The 20,799-nt window shown below is 41.6% G+C and overlaps 2 protein-coding genes across 4 annotated transcripts in view; one reads left to right on the top strand and one right to left on the bottom strand.

Annotated features, from left to right (window-relative positions):
- Positions 1-11,853, top strand: part of KIAA2012 (KIAA2012 ortholog) — an 84,928-nt gene extending 73,075 nt beyond the window's left edge. For all 3 annotated transcript variants that reach the window (XM_078379737.1, XM_072978721.2, XM_078379732.1), the window contains 2 exons: positions 2,474-2,693; positions 3,090-11,853. In XM_078379737.1, the coding sequence (XP_078235863.1) occupies positions 2,474-2,693; positions 3,090-3,237 (368 nt within the window). In that variant the 3' untranslated portion in view covers positions 3,238-11,853. The remainder of the gene's footprint in view (positions 1-2,473; positions 2,694-3,089) is intronic.
- SUMO1 (small ubiquitin like modifier 1) lies at positions 6,019-20,582 on the bottom strand. Its single transcript, XM_020810343.3, has 5 exons — positions 20,184-20,582; positions 14,375-14,449; positions 11,476-11,553; positions 9,294-9,365; positions 6,019-8,283 (listed from the first exon to the last, which is right to left on the bottom strand). The coding sequence occupies exons 1-5, from the start codon at positions 20,193-20,195 to the stop codon at positions 8,215-8,217; spliced, it is 306 nt and encodes a 101-aa protein (XP_020666002.1). The 5' UTR covers positions 20,196-20,582; the 3' UTR covers positions 6,019-8,214.
- Between the last annotated feature and the right edge of the window lie 217 nt (positions 20,583-20,799).

The following is a 20,799-nucleotide window of genomic DNA, read 5'->3' as shown; positions in this document are numbered from 1 at the left end:
CTTGTAAGCTGGCAATTAATATTTCCCACAATCCCCTTGAGCCATTGACACAGTGACATTCTAGGACTTCTTGCCATTCTACCCCCCAACAACAACAACATTTGATAAGTTCCCAGTTACATAAAGGAAGGGTGTGACTACACAGCAGGAAAAATGTGAAAGCATCCACTGTGAAGTTGCACTTGGAAAGTTTGGTTTCCCCGGGTGAATTCACTTCAGGCAGCCGCACATGTCAGCAGAGAGAGGGGAGGAAATCAGCCTTGTTTGCAGCTTGTTAACCATTTGAATCCTTTCCTCCCCACACTTGGCGCCTGGGTCTACTTGTTTACCTCTTCCCTTCCTGTTCCATTTTTTTCCTTTCTTCTTTTAAAGGCTTGCTGTCCTATCACTAGACCTCAACAAATAACCTTGCCTGCTTACCAGCAGCTACAAAATATCTTAATTCAAATGCCCATACAGAGTAGCCCACTGACACACACACAAATAGACAAGAGATGGAAAGACAGAAGAGGGCTGAAAAGAGATGCTTTTTCTTTCAGAGCTCAGTTCAGGGTATCTATCCTCGTCTCCATTGTTCTCTGAGTTGTGTAGTCAGGAACGTCCACCATTTTAATTTCCAATAATGTTTTGGTGTGTTACTGTGTTATATGCCCACAAACACTATGGAAAGTATAAAATATGAGTCAAAGCTGTGACGCAGTGGCAAAAAAGTAAATGCAATACAGATCAAGGCCAAGTAATGGTGCCACACTGTTCTGCTTCGTTAGACCTCTCCTGGAGTACTGTGTCTATTTCTGGGTACCACAGTGGAAGAAGAGCATGGACCAGCTGCAATGTGTCTAGAGGAGGGTGACCCAGATGGCAAAAGGCCTGGAAGCCAAGCTCTATAAGGAACATTTGAGAGAGATGGGCATATTTAGCCTGGAGAAGACTGAGCTGATAGCCATCTTCAAGTATCTGGATGGCTGTTACATAGAAAATGGAACAAATTTGATTTCTGGTTGTTGTGGGTTTTTCGGGCTCTTTGGCCGTGTTCTGAAGGTTGTACTTCCTAACATTTCGCCAGTCTCAGTGGCCGGCATCTTCAGAGGACAGCACTCTGTGCTGCACGTTAGGAAGAACAACCTTCAGAACATGGCCAAAGAGCCTGAAAAACCCACAACAACTATTTGATCCCAGCCATGAAAGCCTTCACGAATACAAATTTGATTTCTGCTATCCCAGAAAGTGGGATCCAATCAAATAGATTCAAATTACAAAAACAAAATGCAGATTCAGACTAAATGTTAGGAGGAACTTCCTGATAGTAATAGCTATTTGACACTGGAACACACTACCTTGGAAGGTGGTAGTCTCCTTTTCATTGGAGTTTTTAAAGTTGGAAGGCCATCTGTCAGAAATGATTTAGTTGCAGATTCCTGGATTGGTAGGAGGTTGGGCTAGATGACTCTTGGAGTCCCTTCCAATTTCAGGTATTCATTGGTTTTTTGGCTTATACATGATACATTTTCACTGATCCCTACCAAGTCTGTAATTTTTTGTATTTTGTGTAGCATTTAGTGTTGCCTATGAATAATTTCACTGATAGAGATTCTGCCATGCACTTATTGGAGGAATTTTTATTGATTCTTTTTAGTTAGCAGAGCAAAAAGTACTAAAACACAAACTGTTGCAGCACAGGAGAATAGCTAAAAATCCCAGCTTCCACCCAGCCCCTTTGCTTTCACAATGAAACTACACCTTTGCATATAAAAATCATGCTACAAGTAGCTCGAGTGGAAAAAGAAATACAACTTTACTTACAGTTGATTTCAGTTACAATCAGAAGAGTAAAAAGGATAAAGGCGGAAACAGCTCAGTAGCAGCTCAGCTCTGTTAAGTATGGATCTCTCAGTCATTTGGAAGAAGGAGAAGGCCACATGATCCAAAGGTCAGGAAGCAGAGAAAAACATGTCTGCTTTGGTCAATGGTCAGAGAGGAGGAGAGAGAACAAAACAAAGCAACCAGAAGCAAAGTGACAGGAAGTGGAGGTAAGAGAAAGACTTTGCTAATTGGTTAGTGGCAGGAGACAGTCACCTTAGTTTGTAAAAGAAAACTCTCTCCACCCACTGAAACCTAGTGCCAGGCTGCATACAAGATTGTTAATTTCTCCAGTAGCACTTTTGCAACCTTTTTCAGTATTCTCAACGTTTGTCCTAGATAAATTTCTTTACGATTCTGGCTGGTGTTGCTGTCTTCTCTGTGACCCAATTTTTGTCCTCTTTAAAACAACGTTTCCATCTATTTGAACACTGTTAACAGAGAAAATCTTTTCTAGCTTGAAACAGATCATATATTTTCCATTTTGAAAAAAAGAAAATGGTTCTTGGTTCATATGTCACCTTTTTCAGCAACTCAGGCCTGTGAGTTATAGCTAAGCCCACTGAAACCAGTGGACTCAAGATCCAACTATCTTAAAAAATCTGTTCCTTAGAAGCAGAAAAACGTCGACAGAAAGAAAGGGAGCTGTGGTTAGAGGAGGAACGCCGGCGCTTGGCAGAGATGGCGGAGGAACAGAGGCTGGAGTATGAGAAACAGAAACAAGAGGAGGAGGAGAAAGTGAGACGTGAGGCTGAAGAGAGAAGGAAGAAGCACGAGGAGGCGGCGAGAATTGCTTTAGAGGAAGCGAGGAAGCATGCGTTGTTACTGGCAAGGTACACAGACCCATCAATGTCACTGCTGAATTAGGGTACGTTAGTAAACGATGCCATCAAAAGCTAGGTCAAGGGCAGAGCCCATATAATGAATTACCTTTCTCAGCTGTTTTTCACTTGCTGTACCTGCTGGATCTTTTTCTTCACTTTTTTATTAGGTTACTTTTGAAATAATAGATCTCAATAGTTTTGAAAATTGTTGCCAGCCACCATAACTCCTGTGGAGGATGGAGAAGATACAGATTTTCTTAAATAAACAATTATGCTTTAGAACAACCAGTTCAAAAAGGATAATCAGTACCTCTTTCACGTTGAGAAAAAGATTGAAGACCCAACTTTTAATGATGAATGCAAGACTGCTTTTTTAAAAAAAATATTCAATTTCTCTATTTTCAGACAAAAGGCAGAACTGGAGAAGCAGCAGCAATTCCAATATAAACTGTGTGTGGAGGCCAGCGGCCTGGAACAAAGGCAAGAAATATCCCGTCCGTGGGTTTATTCTTATTTCCAGCATCCTTATTTAAAGGTGGGAGATGATGATTAGAGACTGAAATTATTACTTTTTCTGAAGAAGAACATGCAACCATGAGGCTCTAGTAGTCTCCTATCCCAAAGCATCAGCATTTGTATTGCCCTCTTCTGTTCCACTGAATTTAGTGAACCCCACATCAGTTTAAAAAAAATAATACCGTGTTCTAACTTGGCATGTGAAAGATTAACAGCCAGAACAGAAAGCTACTTCCAAGCCCTCTTTATACTAATAAACTGCAGAAGAAATGTCCTCCAATGAGGGGTTGGACAGTTGTGCATCTTGAGTCCTATTGCTTGGACAGAACTGAAGCTTGCAAATTTTCCAGTCTCCAAAGATGATGCAGGTCAACTATACTCCTGTCTTCTGAAAGAGAGATGGCAAAGAAGCTTTTAGTTAAGAGAAACTCTTAACAGTTAATCCTGTTGGGGTCTGAAACAGCTGTGGAGGCTGCCACTGGGAAGGCTTTACAGTAGTACCTCGTGCCCTTGAGGGATCAGTTCTACAAACTAGTGCAGATGCCTGAAACGGCGGATACAAGGGAATCCTATGTACATCATACAAGGGGGCAGGACAAAGGCCACTAGGGGGCACCCATGTATGTTGTATATAGGGCTGTGGCAAACTGTACATATTGATCCAACAGATATGGCGGTCCTACTGTATATCCCGTATCCTCCCTCTCTCATGCTTTGCTTTGGCTTTTTCCTGGCAAATAAAAAATCCTCCCCATGATTCTTGAAGAGGCGGCAAGTCTGCATGAATCAGGCCAGCATGCACGCACACCCTCAAAATCATAGTGGAAACTATTTGCCAGCTAAGAATGGGCTGGAAGTGTTGCTTATGCCTAAGCAACACAATTTCAACCACAGACTATACAGATATGCCCTAAATGTTGCTCCCCCACCCCACCCGTCTCTTGGAAATTAGGCATGGCATTCTCTGGCAATACAGAGGCAATACAGACCCTATGTGGTCCCTTGCAGGAACAGGGATACAAATGAATGTTACAGGTTGGATATTGTGGAAAACATGCTGGAATTACTTTTAATGACAGCCAAACCTCAGTTGAACCATGTGAGAGCAGCAGCAGAGGGAGGATGCTGTTGTATCCCATTTTTATGGGGTCTGGATCATTCCCTGTGCAATCTTATTATATCTGGGTAGTCACATGCCTCTTCTTGTAAATATTTTCTTCCCTCAGTGCAAGCAACTGTCTTCTATTTCCTAATATTGTAAAATGATACTGGGGGAAAAGTAGGAATTGGTTAGGTTGCTAATTTCAAGCAGGCTGGGGCTAAATAGGGCCATTTAAGGTTGCGTACATGTGTGGTACACAATTTGATGCAATCCTTGTACATGACGTACACATCTCAAGCAACCCTATTTAGTCTGCTTCCTGTTAAAGGAAAAAGGGGGGGATCTTCCTCCTCGTCCCTTCCTGCTTCTGGGAAGAAGCTTGCTTTTCTGTTCTAATAGGTACAGCCCATCAGCACTGCCCTGACAGGCAAAAAAAATAAACCTTTGATTCCCTTCTCCCCTGCTCCACAGAGGAAACATTTGTAGTTTCCCAATATCATTAAGTGTCTGCTTAAGCTCCTTAACAATATTGGGAAATTGTCAGCAGATGAGAAATTAACAGCAGTGAGCCATCTCCTTTGGTTCGATTCCAGTGATCGCATTTGCTGGACAAAATGGAGCAATACAACTGACACCTTTTTAAAAAATAGCACTGCCTGATAGGGAGCCAAAAAAGGTGCAGGTAGCAACATTCTGGGGATGGGCTGGTTCACACTGGAACATTTTGTGGTTGCTGGGAAAAGGAGCAAACCAGCCTGTCCCCAGAGCAGACCAAACAGCGGGATGAATCTTATGTTGTTGCACCTTTATTTCACCTCAGAACAACTTGCAGTTGTCCCTTTGGATTACATGGATGGGCCTGTAACCATGACAACAAACTCATTTCCCTTTAGAAGAGAATAACTACTTTTCCACAATGTTCTTGCAACATAAGGATGCCTAGGGGTAAGCAAGATAGAATATATCAACAGCAAAGTTTGAAACACTGCTCTTTGATAAAAGTATGATTAAATTGCTGGAAAGACGTTTTAAGAGCATTGGGCCTAATTTCTTGTACTATGGAATAATGGGAAAATGCACAATAGGTGTCCCTGAGGAATAATTAAATGGAGTCTGAAACAGTGGTAGGAGCACGCAAGGTGGTGGTTGTAGCTCCCATTCCCTCCCTAACTCATGCTTTGTTCTGGCTCTTCGTGGAACAGGATATGTGCACTAGGCATTTTATTAAACAAGAAATTCTAAAGGGTTGACATCAGGTTCTCTGGACCTTAATTTCCCCAGTGAGATTTAACTTGCACTGAAAAAGAACATCATTAGTCATCACCCTTTTCCTCCTTGGCCTCCAACTGATCTACATACAGCTCCTCTACTATCCCATTTGTACTATACCAATCAATAACTAGAATGACTACATATACTGAAGCTGTGATTTGTTTTTCCCTACTCCCATCTCAAATTTGCATAAACTGCCAAGCAGTGAAAGGTGGAAGTCACAGTATACCAAATGTTGGTGACTTCCCAAAAGATGTGAGGAATGACCAAATCCACACCGATTCAATGAGCGATTCATTCAAGTTGGTGCTTCACTATGTTCTGATGGAAGAAGAGACATGGATCTGAAAAAGCTATTGTCAGGCTAGAACACATTTCCACTCACTTTTCACTCAGGCTGTTTAATTCCTGTAAACATGGACAACACGGATAAAAATCATATGCTGATTTTTGAAAACAAATTTTAATTTTTAAAAAAAGTTTAACATGTGTACAAAAGTGGAACATGGAAACTACAAGCATTGAGAAGATCGGTTTAACACTTTACAATAAGTGCCAGCTTAAAAATAAAGGGTAAACTCACAATTAAATGGTTTGTTAAAACATGCTTAGCAACATTGCAGTCTCAGTTTCTCTTATTTTTCCCACACTCTCCTTGCAAGGAAAAAAAAGGCAGAGGTAGAGCAATGCGTTTCTAATCCTGGCCTCATCATACTGTAAACCTGAGCTAAGGACCCCTTTTCTAGTATGACAGGCTTCTTATGACACAGTTCTGCAATTTACTAAAATAGTTAAAAAGACCAAGTGTTTAGACAACTTATTAGGAAACATTTTCTTTCAAAGGGGAAGAGAGCCATCATTTCAGAATACTAGTTCACAGAACAGACTCTACAAAACCAGTGAATAGTTTTTATTTCAGTTGCTCTAACAATTTGCTGTTTACTTTAGGACATAATTCACTTGGCAAATGTTTCCAGAAGTACTTATATGCTAAGAATGCTTAACACAGACATAAGCTCTTCTGAAAGTGACTTCTGCACATAGGATCTGGTGCAAGGTCTCTAGCCTTCAGGCCACTGAAGCCGCAGAGGATGTCAGATGATGAGGTTCTAAAACAGGGGTCTCAACCTTGGGCAACCAAGATGCTCTTGGACTGCAACTCCCAGAAACCACAACCAGCATAGCTGGTGGTGAAGGCTTCTGGGAATGGCAGTCCAACAACATCTGGGCTACCCAAAGTTTGGGTACTACTGCTCTAGACTTCAAGTCTGTGCTTGTTCAAATGCCTCTGGCCCTACAGTACACACAGGTTCATGCGCACCATTCACTTTCATTCTATGGAATAAAGCATTTGAAAGTCTAAGGCTCAAAATTACCTAGGATTTCTAAACGCTGGGTACTTGGGTCCTAACACAGAAAATCATGACTAATTTAAGTCCCAACAAAGTTACTGAGCCTTTTCTGGACTAATTTTCTCTGAAACAAGACACTGATATCCCTAACAGATCTTTTTACCTGGAGAAAATGTTGCCAAGTGTTAGGCGTAAAGAACTGAAAATCTTCTTGTTTGTATTCTTCTGTTCAAATTCTTGCAACCTGATAATTTTCAGAATTGTACAAACATGATTTTTTCTGGAGGCACACACTTCATGTAGATGTTAGCTGCTTGAAGTTGAAACACCCTGCTATTTAATATTTAAGGGCAAGCAAGCAAGAGAGAGATAGTTGACAATGACTAAAACATTGAGTAAAACCATGTTTTACATTATGATGTTCTCAAGCATTTGAAGAATGTGTAAAACAATGTTCCTTAAAAATTCTTCACTGCTTCTGCCAGTCTCCCATCTTCAGATATCTCAAAAGAAAATGCAGAGGTTTATAAATTTGTTTCCTTTTATTTAAAGAAACCCAGTACAGTCTATGTCCATTCCCAGAACACATCCCAGGTCAAAAGGTACAACAATGGAAAAACCATTACCTATGCTTGGTGCAAAAGGCATTATCAGCTACTGAAAATCAAGCTTCTCCTAGGCTCTTCTGCCATCAAAAATCAGTAGGGTTTTCCATGTTACTTTCATGGTGGCTAGTTCAAAAATCTTATTATCGGAAAAAGACTCCAATTTTTCCCATCATCATTTGGATAATTTTCTGTCAAAGGACATCGGCAAAAGCTAAAGAAAACAGTTCTTAATTTGCAGGCACGATGCTTCCGTTGCTTAAGATTTCAGAAAAGCTTCATCTCCTTTGTATCTTAAAATCTACAAGACATTGTCACACATCAAAACTCTGGAGCCAATATGGAAATTATTAGGAACTTTTGCCCATCTGGCAGATCTGTTAACATGCTTAAACACATGAGCCTTGTCAGCACACAAATGCATGTGTGGATGGGTGTATTTCTAAGGAGGATACGGGAATAACAAGGAAGTACAATTGTGGCGGGATCACAAGAATTCAGCACAATGAAAACAAATGATAGAATATAATGAGCACAAGGATTCAAAACGGACATTTGGAAATAATACCCCGGTTATGGGAGTGGGGTGCTGATTTCATTTCAGTGTTATATACCACATTACAAAAGAACTATCATTTAAAAATAAAAAAGGATAAAAGGGAAAAGTCGGGAAAGCAAACAATCTAAATTGTTGAATGGCCTCCTGTCTGTTCCTGATAAACTTCGATCACATCTTCCTCTTCCATCCCAAGCTGTAAAATAGGGAACAGAATTTTACAGGTATTAAAATGTTTGTAAGCAAGCAGCCAGGCAATAAGAATCTCAGCAATTGTCAGAATAGATTCATTTAAATCGATATCTGACATTCTGTTGCTTTGCAGTAGTACATTGCACTAGACTCAGCCACTGAGGGGTTGGTGAGTCGACTCTTCCATTACGTTCCACTGATTCAAACGGGCTTACTCTAGTTGCCACTTACCACACTAAATTAAGTTCAAAAGTAGAGAAGGCCCATTGAATCAATAGAGGTCATGCAGGAAAAAAATCCACCAAACCCTCACTGATTCAATGGGCCTCGTCTTGTGCCACCAAATGCCAGATGACTGAGAATTCAGGCTTCCTGTTTACCAGCTGTAAAAATGAGCATTACCCAGCAGTTTCCCTGTGTAGTCCCTCCTGCTGGCAGAAGAAATCAAGCACAAGACATCAGACAACATATGCAGGCAAGCTGCTCACAAGCACCAAGCTGGAGTTCTCAAATATGCTGGACTACTAATTGAATTAATTTCATTTATTTAAAATCTTTTACCCTGACTTTCTCTTTAAAAAACACCCAACGGACAGAAAGATGGGGTCAGGGAGTTCCAGAATGATTTAAACAATCATTTAAATTATCCTCAAAAGGCAACAGTGTACTCCGGAACAGGTGGCTCTCTTGTATGATGTATATAGGGCTGTAGTAAATCACAGGAAAATGACACCGTGAACACCGATCCCATAGATACAGTGTCCTACTGTATAGACCTCAGTCCAATTGCTAGTCCCAGTGACAGTAGACCACTCAATCAACTGGCTTTGGATGGGGTGATTTGCCATGTAGAAGCTGGGTCTACTCTAGTTAGGAGTAGCAACTGGGCTGATGTGCTCATGCATAGTTCTCTTGATACCGATCCAAGCGGCCCAAATCTTCCTTTTGGATTGAAACTGAAACTGAAGTAAACAAAAAAGGAAGGGGCTGTATTTGGAATTATGAGAAACTTACCTCTTTTGGAGTATGATTATCAGTAATTCTCTGACCTTCAAAGAGAAACCTGAGTGAATTCATTGGAACTCCCTAAAAGGGGGGGGGGGGGAGAGAGAGAGAGAGACAAACCAGCTCTTAAGACTATTTCAACTCATAAGAAGAAAAAGTACTAAATTTTAATCACAGCTTACTATCCAACTGAATTTTTTGATTTATGGAAAGACAAGTTGAAATACTTGGGGACTCTCTCAGTTTTTTTTTAGTCTGAAGTACTGTACTCAGAAGTGGCTTACCATCCATTTCTTGTAGTGATGCTCTGAGATTTTAAAGCTTGCTCAAGGCCACTGGTTTTTAACCCTGAGTTACTCAGGAGTTTTGGACTGCAACTCCCAGAAGCCTTCACCGCCAGCTGTGCTGACTGGGGTTTCTGGGAGTTGCAGTTCAAAAGCATCCGAGTAACAAAGGTTAAGAACCACTGCTCAAGGCCACACGTACTTCTAGGGATCTCAGGTATCCCCTCTCCTGAGAAGCACAGGAAGGATTCAAATTCTCAGTCCCTGGCTCCACAGCCAGGTGCTCCACCCCACTGAGCCATACCAGCTCAATTCTAAGTCAAGGCATTTAAATTTAATCTTTTTGCATCACATAAGCATTCAGTCTGTTCTGGAGTCTCACATATTTACCTTTTACAGAAGGCTAGACTTGTTTATAATTTACCTCCCTATTTTCCTTTGGCCTTCGCCTCCAATCTGCTTCTGTAGGCTGAGGACCACTTTTATCTTCACTATTTTAATTATGACCCTGTTTCTGTTGCTTTGTTTATCATCAGTCATTCAAATAGCATGTTGCTGAAAGGAGCAAAATGATTTTTAATTTAATTTTAATTTTCACAGTCATCACAAGATTCTTTAGGATAGTATTATTACACTACTTCTTGTAGAAGTATATTTGTGCTTTTAGAAAAGCACTTCGCTCTCGAGATTTTTACCTATTTCATGCAATCTAGAATGTTATGAGCACTGTGACAGAAACCCTTGGCAACAGGGAAACAAGGTGATTGGCTGCCTGGTTGCAGGTAGCCAGCCTATCCTGGAGCCTGAAGGAGGAGGGACTGGAGGGCTGGAACCTTATGTGGGAGTTGTACAGTGTAACCGACGAAAGAAGATGTGTTCTGGGCTGTTGCGTTAAAAACTGAAGCTCAGATCTGTTTCCCAAATTGTTACAGTGGGGTCTTGACTTGAGAACTTAATCCGTATTGGAAGGCGGTTCTCAAGTCAAAAAGTCTGTAAGTCAAGTCTCCATTGACCTACAGTGCATTGAAAACCGATTAATCCCGTAACAGGCCGTTTTTGTTCCATTTTGGTTTTTTTCTGGTCTGTAAGTCAAATCTCAGTCTGCAAGTCAAACCTAAATTTTGCGGCCAGAGAAGTCTGTAACTCAAAAAGTCTGTAAGTCAAGCCGTCTGTAAGTCAAGGGTCCACTGTACTTCGTAATAAAGAGTGAGCAGCAGTTGTAAGATCGAATCCACGTGATGGAGTGAGCTCCCGTCACTTGTCCCAGCTCCTGCCAACCTAGCGGTTCGAAAGCATGCAAATGCAAGTAGATCAATAGGGACCACCTCGGTGGGAAGGTAACAGCGTTCCGTGTCTAAGTCACACTGGCCATGTGACCACGGAAGATTGTCTTCGGACAAAACGCTGGCTCTATGGCTTGGAAATGGGGATGAGCACCGCCCCCTAGAGTCGAACACGACTGGACAAAAATTCTCAAGGGGAACCTTTACCTTTACCTTTTTAATAAAGAGTGAATCATTTTTCATTCTTTAACCACTTGGTCAAGTGTGGTTAATGACTAGGGTCAAGCCCTTTAATGGAAAGTTATTTTAAACACTGACAAGCCTAAGTTGAGGCCGGTCACAGGCATCAATTGAAATAATTATTCTACGGAATGGGCTAAATTAATTTCCACTTCTATTACAACAGGATTGTTTGGGAAAAAATTATTATAGAGAATTCCTGTAAAGATTCCGTGGAAATATATAAACCCAACCAATCCCTGCTACAGACATCATCACCACAAAATCTGATAGAATGTGTTAAAAGTTTTATCTATTACACTTCAGTCTCTTTTACTACAGTGGAACAGAAATAATTCAAGTATATTCTAAGGAGAAAGACCAGGTCCTGCCAGTTTCACATACCTGTCTCTGACAGTATGATTCTTTAAGTTTTTTTAGATGCGTTGTCATTTTCACCTTGAAGTGGATTTCACTGCTGTCCTATAAACAGAACACAAGGCATATTAGCCCCCTACAAAATATTTAAATAGTTTCTTTCTTCAAAATGGAAGCATTCTACAAACATGTTTATCCTATAACAAACCACGTGTTCCTTCAGCGGCTTCAGTCTAATTTGGCACTGATGTTCCATTTGACTTACTTCTGTTTTAAGAGGATACTATTTTTGTTTTGTCCAGTATTTTATTTTACATTTTGTATTTCGACTTTCATTGAAAAATGTCTTGTATTCACCAATTTTGCCAACTGTAAATAAAACAGGATGTGCAACAAGTTATACAACATGCAGATACGACCTCCAAATTCCAAACTATATCAAAGCACTAGATTATGTATTAATCTATCAAGCACACGTATATGAAACAGACTTTTGGAATCTCTTTCAATCCAGTTTCAGCCCTGGGTTTTGGAACTGAAACTGACTTGGATGTTCTGCAGAATGATCTGTGCTAAGACAGCTATGGAGCTGTACAACCCCATTGTTTCTCTTGGACTTCCCAGCTGCTTTCAATATTGTTGATCACTCCATCTTTCTTGGTAGGCTGTCTACACTGGGATGAAGTGCCAATGTACAGGGGAGGGGTGGCTGGGGATTCTAATCATAACTGGACAGCAGATTCCAGGAAAAAAGTTGGTGCACTGGCCCATGGTCAGCTGTGCTGCAGGATGGTTCAAGCCTCTATGGCATTCCTTGTGCTTTTCAACAGCTACCCGAAAATACTGGGAGAGCGTAACCAAATCTTTGGACTCTGAAGGGTCATCAAAAGGCAGATAACACTCAATTCTATCCGATCTTTCGATCTAATATAGATGAAGTAGTTAATGCATAAGACCATCGTTGGGACTTCACAAGAGACTGTACAAATCCCAATGAAATAAAGTTTGGTCCAAACAACACTGAGAAAATGGTTTTCCCGTGACTGTAGATTTCACTGATTCTAATGGAGCTACTTTAACAACAACTTACTTCAGCATAGTAAGTTGCAGTTAGAGCAGCCTATTTGACTCAGTGGAACCTATAAAGGAGTTGAATCACCAAATCCCCACAGATCTACTCTAGCATGATTTACTAAGCTAAGCAACAGGATTTTGGCCAATGACTCTTAAAAAGTACACACACATATAACTGTGCTATTAGGCTGCAGACACAAGGCCCACTAAGCACAGTGGGTTTACATCTGAATAAACACAGCATGTTCCCTTTTAAAACAACGGAGTTCATTTCGTCCATCTGTGGCAGCAGAAGAGAAGAAAATGTGGGATTTACCTATGTAACAGACAGAGTACAGAGTACTTCTGCTGCTCATCAAGTATAAGATCTAGGCGTTCTAAGGCTCATCTTTCCTCAAATAAAATGTTGCCATGTCTACTTTACATTTTAAAAGCTGGAGCTAGAAGATCAGAGTGGGGGGGGGGGCGGCAAAGGACAAGATTTCATGATCCACCTTCCCTTCCTGTTCTATGACATCTGGAGTGGGCGCCAGTTCACTGTAAGAAATCCAGTTCTAGGGCCTCTTACGATTTGCATCCATTGTATTCCAGCAATCATTGGCTAAGCGAAAGAGAAGAAGAGACTTGCCAGTCTGCGTTGCCATTAGCAGGATTATGGGTTGGAACCAAGTTCCAGTGAGCAGAGCTTCACTCAGGTGACCCTCTCACTGGAGACGGATGAAGCAGAAACCACCTTCTGCCCATTCTTCCTATCCCCTGCAGGCTCCTGCACCTCCTGAACAGCAGCTCTGGAGGGTGTGGAAGTGTGTAGGAAGTGGTATGGGACTGCAGTTTGTAGAAGATGCAGGGAAATTGATAAAAATTAGTCTTGCTGCTTCCTTCAGCGAGAGGCTCTTCTACATCGTAATCCTCCCATTTGTAGGTACAATCCACTGCATAAGAGTTACAGTATTTGGGCGTTCTCACTAAGCTCAAACATTGTTGCTTGATTTAAAATGTTTATTTTACATTTAAAATGTTTAAAAAGCTAATTCACTATCAAAATAGAAGGTAAATTTGAAGAGATTACATTTCCCCTCTTCTGGAAGGTCTTTGGAACAAGCCTCATGTTCTACTAAACTACTGTAATAAAGCAAAATTATATGTGACAGCATATTTTTCCTGCTCTCCCATGCCTTCATCTCCCTCACTCCCTGCCCCCTGCATCTGTTTTTATACAGCAAGTCTCTTCAAATAAGAACAAGTCAACTTGCCCTTTGTAAAAAAAATTAGCATATGCAGATAATGATGTGCAAATACATTTTCACTACTCCTGGGAAGTCATCCAATGTCAGCTTTAAATATACACAGACAGACAGCCAAGTGGTATATTAGAAAGTAATTCTGGCACAATAAATTCCACTACCTGTCATGTGGTCTGATACATCCCAGTAACATGTTCAATGTGCAGCTGGTTCCATGCCAAGGCATGCAAAAATGCCCCAAAACTGTTTGCATGGTTTCCCTGATGCACATGGAATTTCACAACAGGATTTTGGCAACCGACTATAAGAAAAAATTGAAGTGAATATCTATTTTATAATGAACATCTAAGATATTGTGAGACATTTTAGATCCAGGATAGAATGATGGACTGAAATACATTAATCTGCCCATCACTTACTTGACTCCAGTTAGCAGCCAGGAACACCTAATTACTTGTGCAAAAGACAGACTTCATTTATTATATGCTCTTGTGTCTGAGCATGCTCGTAACAGACACATTTTGCAAATATGTGAAGTCCATCCATCTGTAAGTTTAAACCTAAAAATGTTTAAGTGTCCATATTAAATAGAATATGGAAATGCTCACCTGCCCAATGACTTTGAGTTTAATGTACTCTCCTTCTTTCTTGTCTCCCAAGTCCTCTGTTGAAGGTTTGGCTTCCTACAGTTAAAAACAAAAGAGAAAAACACAACAACAGTGATAAATCGAGAGGTGAAATATCTTCACTGGAGAGCTCTATACCACCTTTATGCATATTTACAATGAGTTAGTATCCCCACTGGTTTCTTCAACTTTCCTCTATAGGAAGAACTAACCAGACAAAATACTACGAAACAATGATAGGTCAAGAATTAAACTTTCATTGGATACACAGAAACCACAGATCAGAATTCTTTATATTCATTACTAATTGCTACAATTAAACAGAATAGATCAAGTGACAGTTTAGACATTATGCTATACAATATTGGAAGAACCTAGAATTTTATTATTATTACTATTTTATTTAAGATGTTTTATCTCACCTTTCTCGTTAAAAAACGGATCCAAGGTGGCTTACAACATTAAAAGGTAGTATGAAAAACTAACAGCAAGTATACAATACTAAAAGGGTCAAATAAATACCACACTAATAAATGGTAAACAAAAGCAACACCAAAACACATTTAAAGCAGTAAAGTATAACAATGCATTTAAAAACCACACTTCAGCAGCCAGTCATTTAGGAAAAGCTTGTCTAAAGAGAAAGGTCTTTGCCTGCTTGCAGAAGGACAGCAAAGATGGGGCCAGCCTGGCCTCCTGTGGGAGGGAGTTCCAAAGTCTGGAAGCTGCAGCAGAGAAGGCCCTCTCCCATGTCCCCTGCCAAGTGCACCTGTGAGAATGGTGAGATCAAGAAAAAGACTTCTCCTGATGATCTTAAAACCTGGGGAGACCTATTAAAAAACTCAGTCCTGGAGATAGCTTGGGCCCAAGGCATTTAGGATGTTATGGGTTAGAACCAGCACTTTGAATTGCGCCCAGAAATGGATCGGCAAGCAGTGGAGTTGCTGTCGTATGTGGGTTATATGATCTCTGTGGCCAGCCCCCAGTTAGCAATCTCGCTGTTGCATTTTGGACCCGCTGAAGTTTCCTGAGAAGTTCCAAAACCTTTATTCATTTCTGGCTGAAGAATCCACATGTGGATAATTGGACACTGAAGAGTTCAAAAATATATATATTTATTTAAAAGATTATTAAATTATAGCTTGATAAATGAAATAAGCTTCATAAAAAGGAGAAACAACAGTGTTGTAGGTGTTTGTATATATCTGCATGTCCCGAAGCACACAATATTATGCAAAGCAAGCTGAAAATAAACAGCAAAGCAGATTTTGACATGGGGGTCCTCCAAACTAGCAATCCCACATATGCATTTCCAGGTGGTAAAATCCTACTCTACTACATTGCCTGATGCATATTTAGAATGATTATGGGTGCTGCAAGCCAATACAAAAGACAATATTGCCCCCTCTCTTTGCAATATGGAGTTATGTTAAATTTAACAGAACAGAACAAACAAGCTTCCCCTCTATGTTTCATGAAACAGAGAAGAGCTGCTTGAACTAATGATAAAAAAAAAGAGAGATGTATTGCTTGGCCAGAGAACAGTTTAATATTAGCAACATATACAAAATGCTGCTGTATACCTATCTACCTATTTTTCCAAACAGCTTAGGACAAGTACAGCTTTTTTAGGTAATGTGCTTGTTCAATGAACAATGGCAAGTTTATATACTATATACTTTAAAGGTGAGATAAAACATCTCATATAAAGTAGTAATAATAATAAATAAGATTCTAGGTTCTTCCAATATTGTATAGCAAAATGTCTAAATGGTCACTTGATCTATTCTGTTTTTAATTGTAGCAATTAGCAATGAATATAAAGAATCGGACACAACTAAACGACTAAACAACGATGATAAAGAATTCTGATCTGTAGTTTCTGTGTATTCAATGATAGTTTAATTCTAGTAGATTCCATCACAAGCCAAATTAAACCTTAAAACTAAGCATGTTTCAATATTTCCAGCTTGGAGTTCCATGTCAGCAAGACAGCACCTGCTCTCATTTTCACCACTGTTCACATTTCAATGAACGCATGTTTCAACATAAACATTCTAACATGTCACTGGCTTTCAAACTTTCTCCCTTCAGGCAATCTCTTCTGTGCCAACTTGTCTGCTGCAAAGAGAATATTTAAAGCAAAAGTTAAAGATCCTGTGTGCACGAACAGAGAATACTGGGCCATCTTCTATGGTACATGTGCAAATCCTGTATAACCAAGCCTCTGTATCATCCCAAATACAGTAGGGTTACAACCTAGAACACAGCCAATGCTTTCCATCACAGGCAAAGATCATCAGCAGACAAACCAGCATTTAACAGGAGTGTTCTGCTATCAGCCCTATCCAGGCACTCACCTGAACACGTGCATAGGGTTAGATTTCTGACTGGGAACGCTAACTTATCAGGAATCAGAATTCTGAGAGCTCGGTAAGCATGTTTAGCCAAATGTACTTACAGTCTTCAGAAATGTGTGCTCAATTAACAAAGCTCTGATTCGAAGTGGTGAGGGAATGTGTATTGCAGATGGAGGGGTGAGAGGTTGCATGTATCCTGGCCACAAATACAGCCCTTTTAATGCCTGAATACTGCATGCCCATCTCCTCACTGAGTAACTCCCTCTAAAATACTACCTACTTTGAACACCTAGCAATGTGCTGGGCTTGTGGGAGAAGTTCTAAAGAGTTGATGTGTTGGCACTAGTTCCAAGAGAAAACAAAATAATCAGCTACACCTCCATTGTTCTGTTAATAAGCCACAACAAATGAGAGGAATGAGCACCTTGTTCTTACAATGTATTTTTGTATAAACATTGAAGAGCAATACTTAAAATCAAATCTAAATACCTGATCTGAAAATTGCCCAATCCAGACAAGAGACATCTCCCCTAATGTTTTCAGTTCTTTTTAAGGTGAGGCTAATGACTCTGATTTTTTTTCAGTTATAAATTGACATCTTCAGAATGCTTTTCCCTGGAAGGCTGTCCTCTCTACTCTTCAGTCATTTTCTCTCCCCCACTTCAATTATCCTGTGTTTTTAATCATACTGCTGTTTTAGCGTGTTAATTAGCCTTTTTTAAAGTCAGCCACTCAACAGGCTTTTTCTGAAGAGCAGGGCACATGCTTATAAATAGATTACTTCTCTTATAATGCACCCACACATTTTTAAAATAGGGCTTTGCAAATACAGGAAAAATGTCAGAAAACTCAGGCATTGCACCATGTGGTAGAAGCGTCATACTTTTTGCTGAGCAAACAGTTTGCCTAAATCTAAAGCTCAATTTTTTATTCCTTTTTCAAAGCTCTACAAACTTTGTGGGTTTTTTTAAATCACCAAGAGAAGGCTTGATGATCAGATGCTTGTGGCAAAACACAATACTAAAGTGGATACAATATAACCAAACTTCCTCTTTCATAAGGAAAAGATGATTACATTATAACTTGCATTGCTCACAAATAGCAATGTGGATAATGTAAAGTTTCAACTTCTCAAGCTGAACTGAAAATATACTTAGTAAATGAAAGATCAGACCACTTGGCCAATCTACCAATTACTCAAATATCTACTAATCACTGTCACCAGAAGCGCAGATAAAAGAATAATGGCATGAGCCTTCATTTTTTACCTATGGGAAAACCTGCTTATATGAAATTCCAACTTGGATATGTTTTCACAAGAAACCATACAGAAACACTTAATGAAAATTTATCCATGGGAAGTGGGCTCATTTCAAAGCTATCAAGCATAAATTTAAGATTTCCCAGACTTGTGCATAGTAGCTTACTACAGTGTATTTACACTGGTTCTAAAGTGGCTTGGATGTACCAGGGTAGTTAATGCAACTACTACTCAAAAGCATATGGCACTGCCATGAATTTTTCCCCTACCATTTCTATTTTATTAACAATACTTCATGTACTATTTTGGAGCATCTAATTAAAAAAGCCAATCTATACATTACTACAAGCCATCCACTAAATTAACAATCTACAGTGTTATAGAAAACAGCAACAAGACATTTAAAAAAAAACTAATGATTTTCCCACCAATACAACGTAAACAGTCAAATAAGCTATCAGTAGTATTTAAAAATTATTATTTAGAACCTGAGGTTGATTAAAGGGTTCAGTGTTAAACTATGGGAGAAAATATAAAGGAAAGCAAAGAGTGAAAGAAAAGAGGCCCCTAATATTCTGCAATTATGTAACATTATCTTACTTGACACACATTAACAGGAAGAGATACTGTAGTCCTATGGTCATATGAACCTTGAGTGCTTGTTATCCCCCATCCCCATTTTCATCCTCCAGCTAAGTGGGGGAAAAAACAACTAGAAGTTTTCTTTTCTTTTCATAGCTCCATACAGTTTAATGTTATCTCTTTGGAAGGAATCAGATTTCACCCTGTGGCATGTTTCAATAAGAGCTTTGGCTCTCCGGAGGTTTGGGGTCACAAGTAACACAAATCTGTGCCACAGACTATGCAGGTGGGGCTGATGGGAATTGTAGGCCAAGCATTGAGAGGACAGGATAGGGGTCATATAATCAGTGTATTGTAGATAGGATATGAAACACTCCACGTCTAAGATCAACCAAAGTTTAGACTTTCACTTTAAAACTATATAGCTATTAAAAGCCAGTCCACAAGTTTACTATCTCCACTACTTTGTGTCTGCTAAAAAAAAGGCAGAAGAAATTCAAAGCATTGTATACATAAGGAGAAATATTCTGCGTCTTCCATTCAATATACTGATCAATTTCTTTTGGATTTAAGATCTCCAAGCGGGGGTGGTGGTGGTGGTGGATTTCAACCCGGATACCCTAACAGGGCACCGGGTAACTTCTCCCCCTACAACACTTTCTACGTACACTGAACAAAAACACAACCACCACTATTGAACCAGATAGGAAAGGACATCCGAGTTCCTCGCCCGGCCTGCAGGAGGAAAACATCCTCGCCTCCCTGACCAGGGCACGATCACTACTAAACAACTCACAACACGCCGCTTCCCGGCGTGTGTTTAGGGAAAGGATGGTCCTCCGGGTGCGCAACGCAACGGCTGGGGCTTTGTTGTTGATAACGAAAGCCTCCCCTTCGTGCCATCAAAGTGAAAGCAGCCCCGAAGAGGGACCCCCCGGGAGGAAGGGACCCCGGGAACACACAAGGCCAGGGAGGGAGAAACTTTGCCCCTTTGTTTGGGGCCCAGGCCGGCTTCCCCTGCCTTGGGGGGAGGAGAGAGAGCTGCTTCTTAGCGGTGCCTCCGATGCCCCCCCCCCTTTTCCATTAGACTCCACTCCGAAATTCCCCAGGACAGCACGCCAAGCGAAGCTGAACCCATCGCATGCATCCATTATGTAAGACGGGAGCAAAGCCTAGGAAGCGGAGAGGGAAGCTTTATAGGCCCCTCCAGGGCTGCAGATGGGAGAAAAGCAAGAAATCATGGAGAGGGAGGGGGCGCGCGGGAAAGGTATTGGGGGGGGGTCCCCTTCTCCCGCTCGCCTGACTTGAGGAAAGGAAACCCGCGGGGGGAAAGCGACCAGCAGCTGCTTAGACCAGAAGCCCGTCCCCTCGTTTTTATTATTATGATTATCATTTTCCCGGGTGGGGGGGGGAGGGCGCGCGGAATCATCCAGCTCGACTTTCCACGGCGAGCGGGTCGGTAGTTGAGGAGGAGCCGAGCCGTGGGCTTGCCTCCCCCCCCCCGGGCCTCTCCACCACCACCACTACCTCCCGAAGTGCGGGCAGGCAGGCCGGCGCCCGGAACGCGAGAGGAGCCTCCGCCTCCTACCTGGTCCGACATGGCGCCCTGCTCGCAGGCTCAGCTGAGGGAGGGAGGGGGCCCTCTTCGCCCTCGCTTCGCCGCCGCCGCCGCCCCGGTGAAGCGCCAAGGAGCCCCTTTCCCCGAGCTGGTCCGCTCGCTCGCTCGCTCGCCGCCAACCCGGAGCAGGAGCCGGAGACACACAGCGCACGGAGGCCGGGCGCGGGCGGGATTTCCTCTGCGCCTGAGCTCACTTCCCGCTCTCCAGACGCAACCCACCCGCAAGAGGCAGCAAGGAGGGAGGGAGGGAAGGAAAAAGGGAGAGGGCTTCCCGCCGCTTCCTTCGCCTCCCCCCGATTTGGCTTCTCCTCCCTGCCTGCTCTGGCCTCGGACGTCCCTAGGCGGCTGGCGGCACCCCTGCTCGGGTCGCCGCGCCACGGCTTCTCTGGCACCGCAGCTATGCCTCCCCCCCCCTCTAATGACACACAAATGCTGTGTAAACAAAACGGATGCTCTGGAGGACGACGGTATCAGTCCTCACGGGACTTAAATGTCGGTGGAAAGAGATTTAAAAGTGAAGTTCGCGAGGTGGTCGAAAGGGTGTCGCGTGTACTTGTTCGAGCTGTCATTTTTCTGGAGAAGCGGG

This window comes from Pogona vitticeps, chromosome 1 (assembly GCF_051106095.1).
Source record: "Pogona vitticeps strain Pit_001003342236 chromosome 1, PviZW2.1, whole genome shotgun sequence".
Taxonomy (NCBI): domain Eukaryota; kingdom Metazoa; phylum Chordata; class Lepidosauria; order Squamata; family Agamidae; genus Pogona; species Pogona vitticeps.
This window is presented reverse-complemented; position numbering and strand designations above follow the sequence as displayed.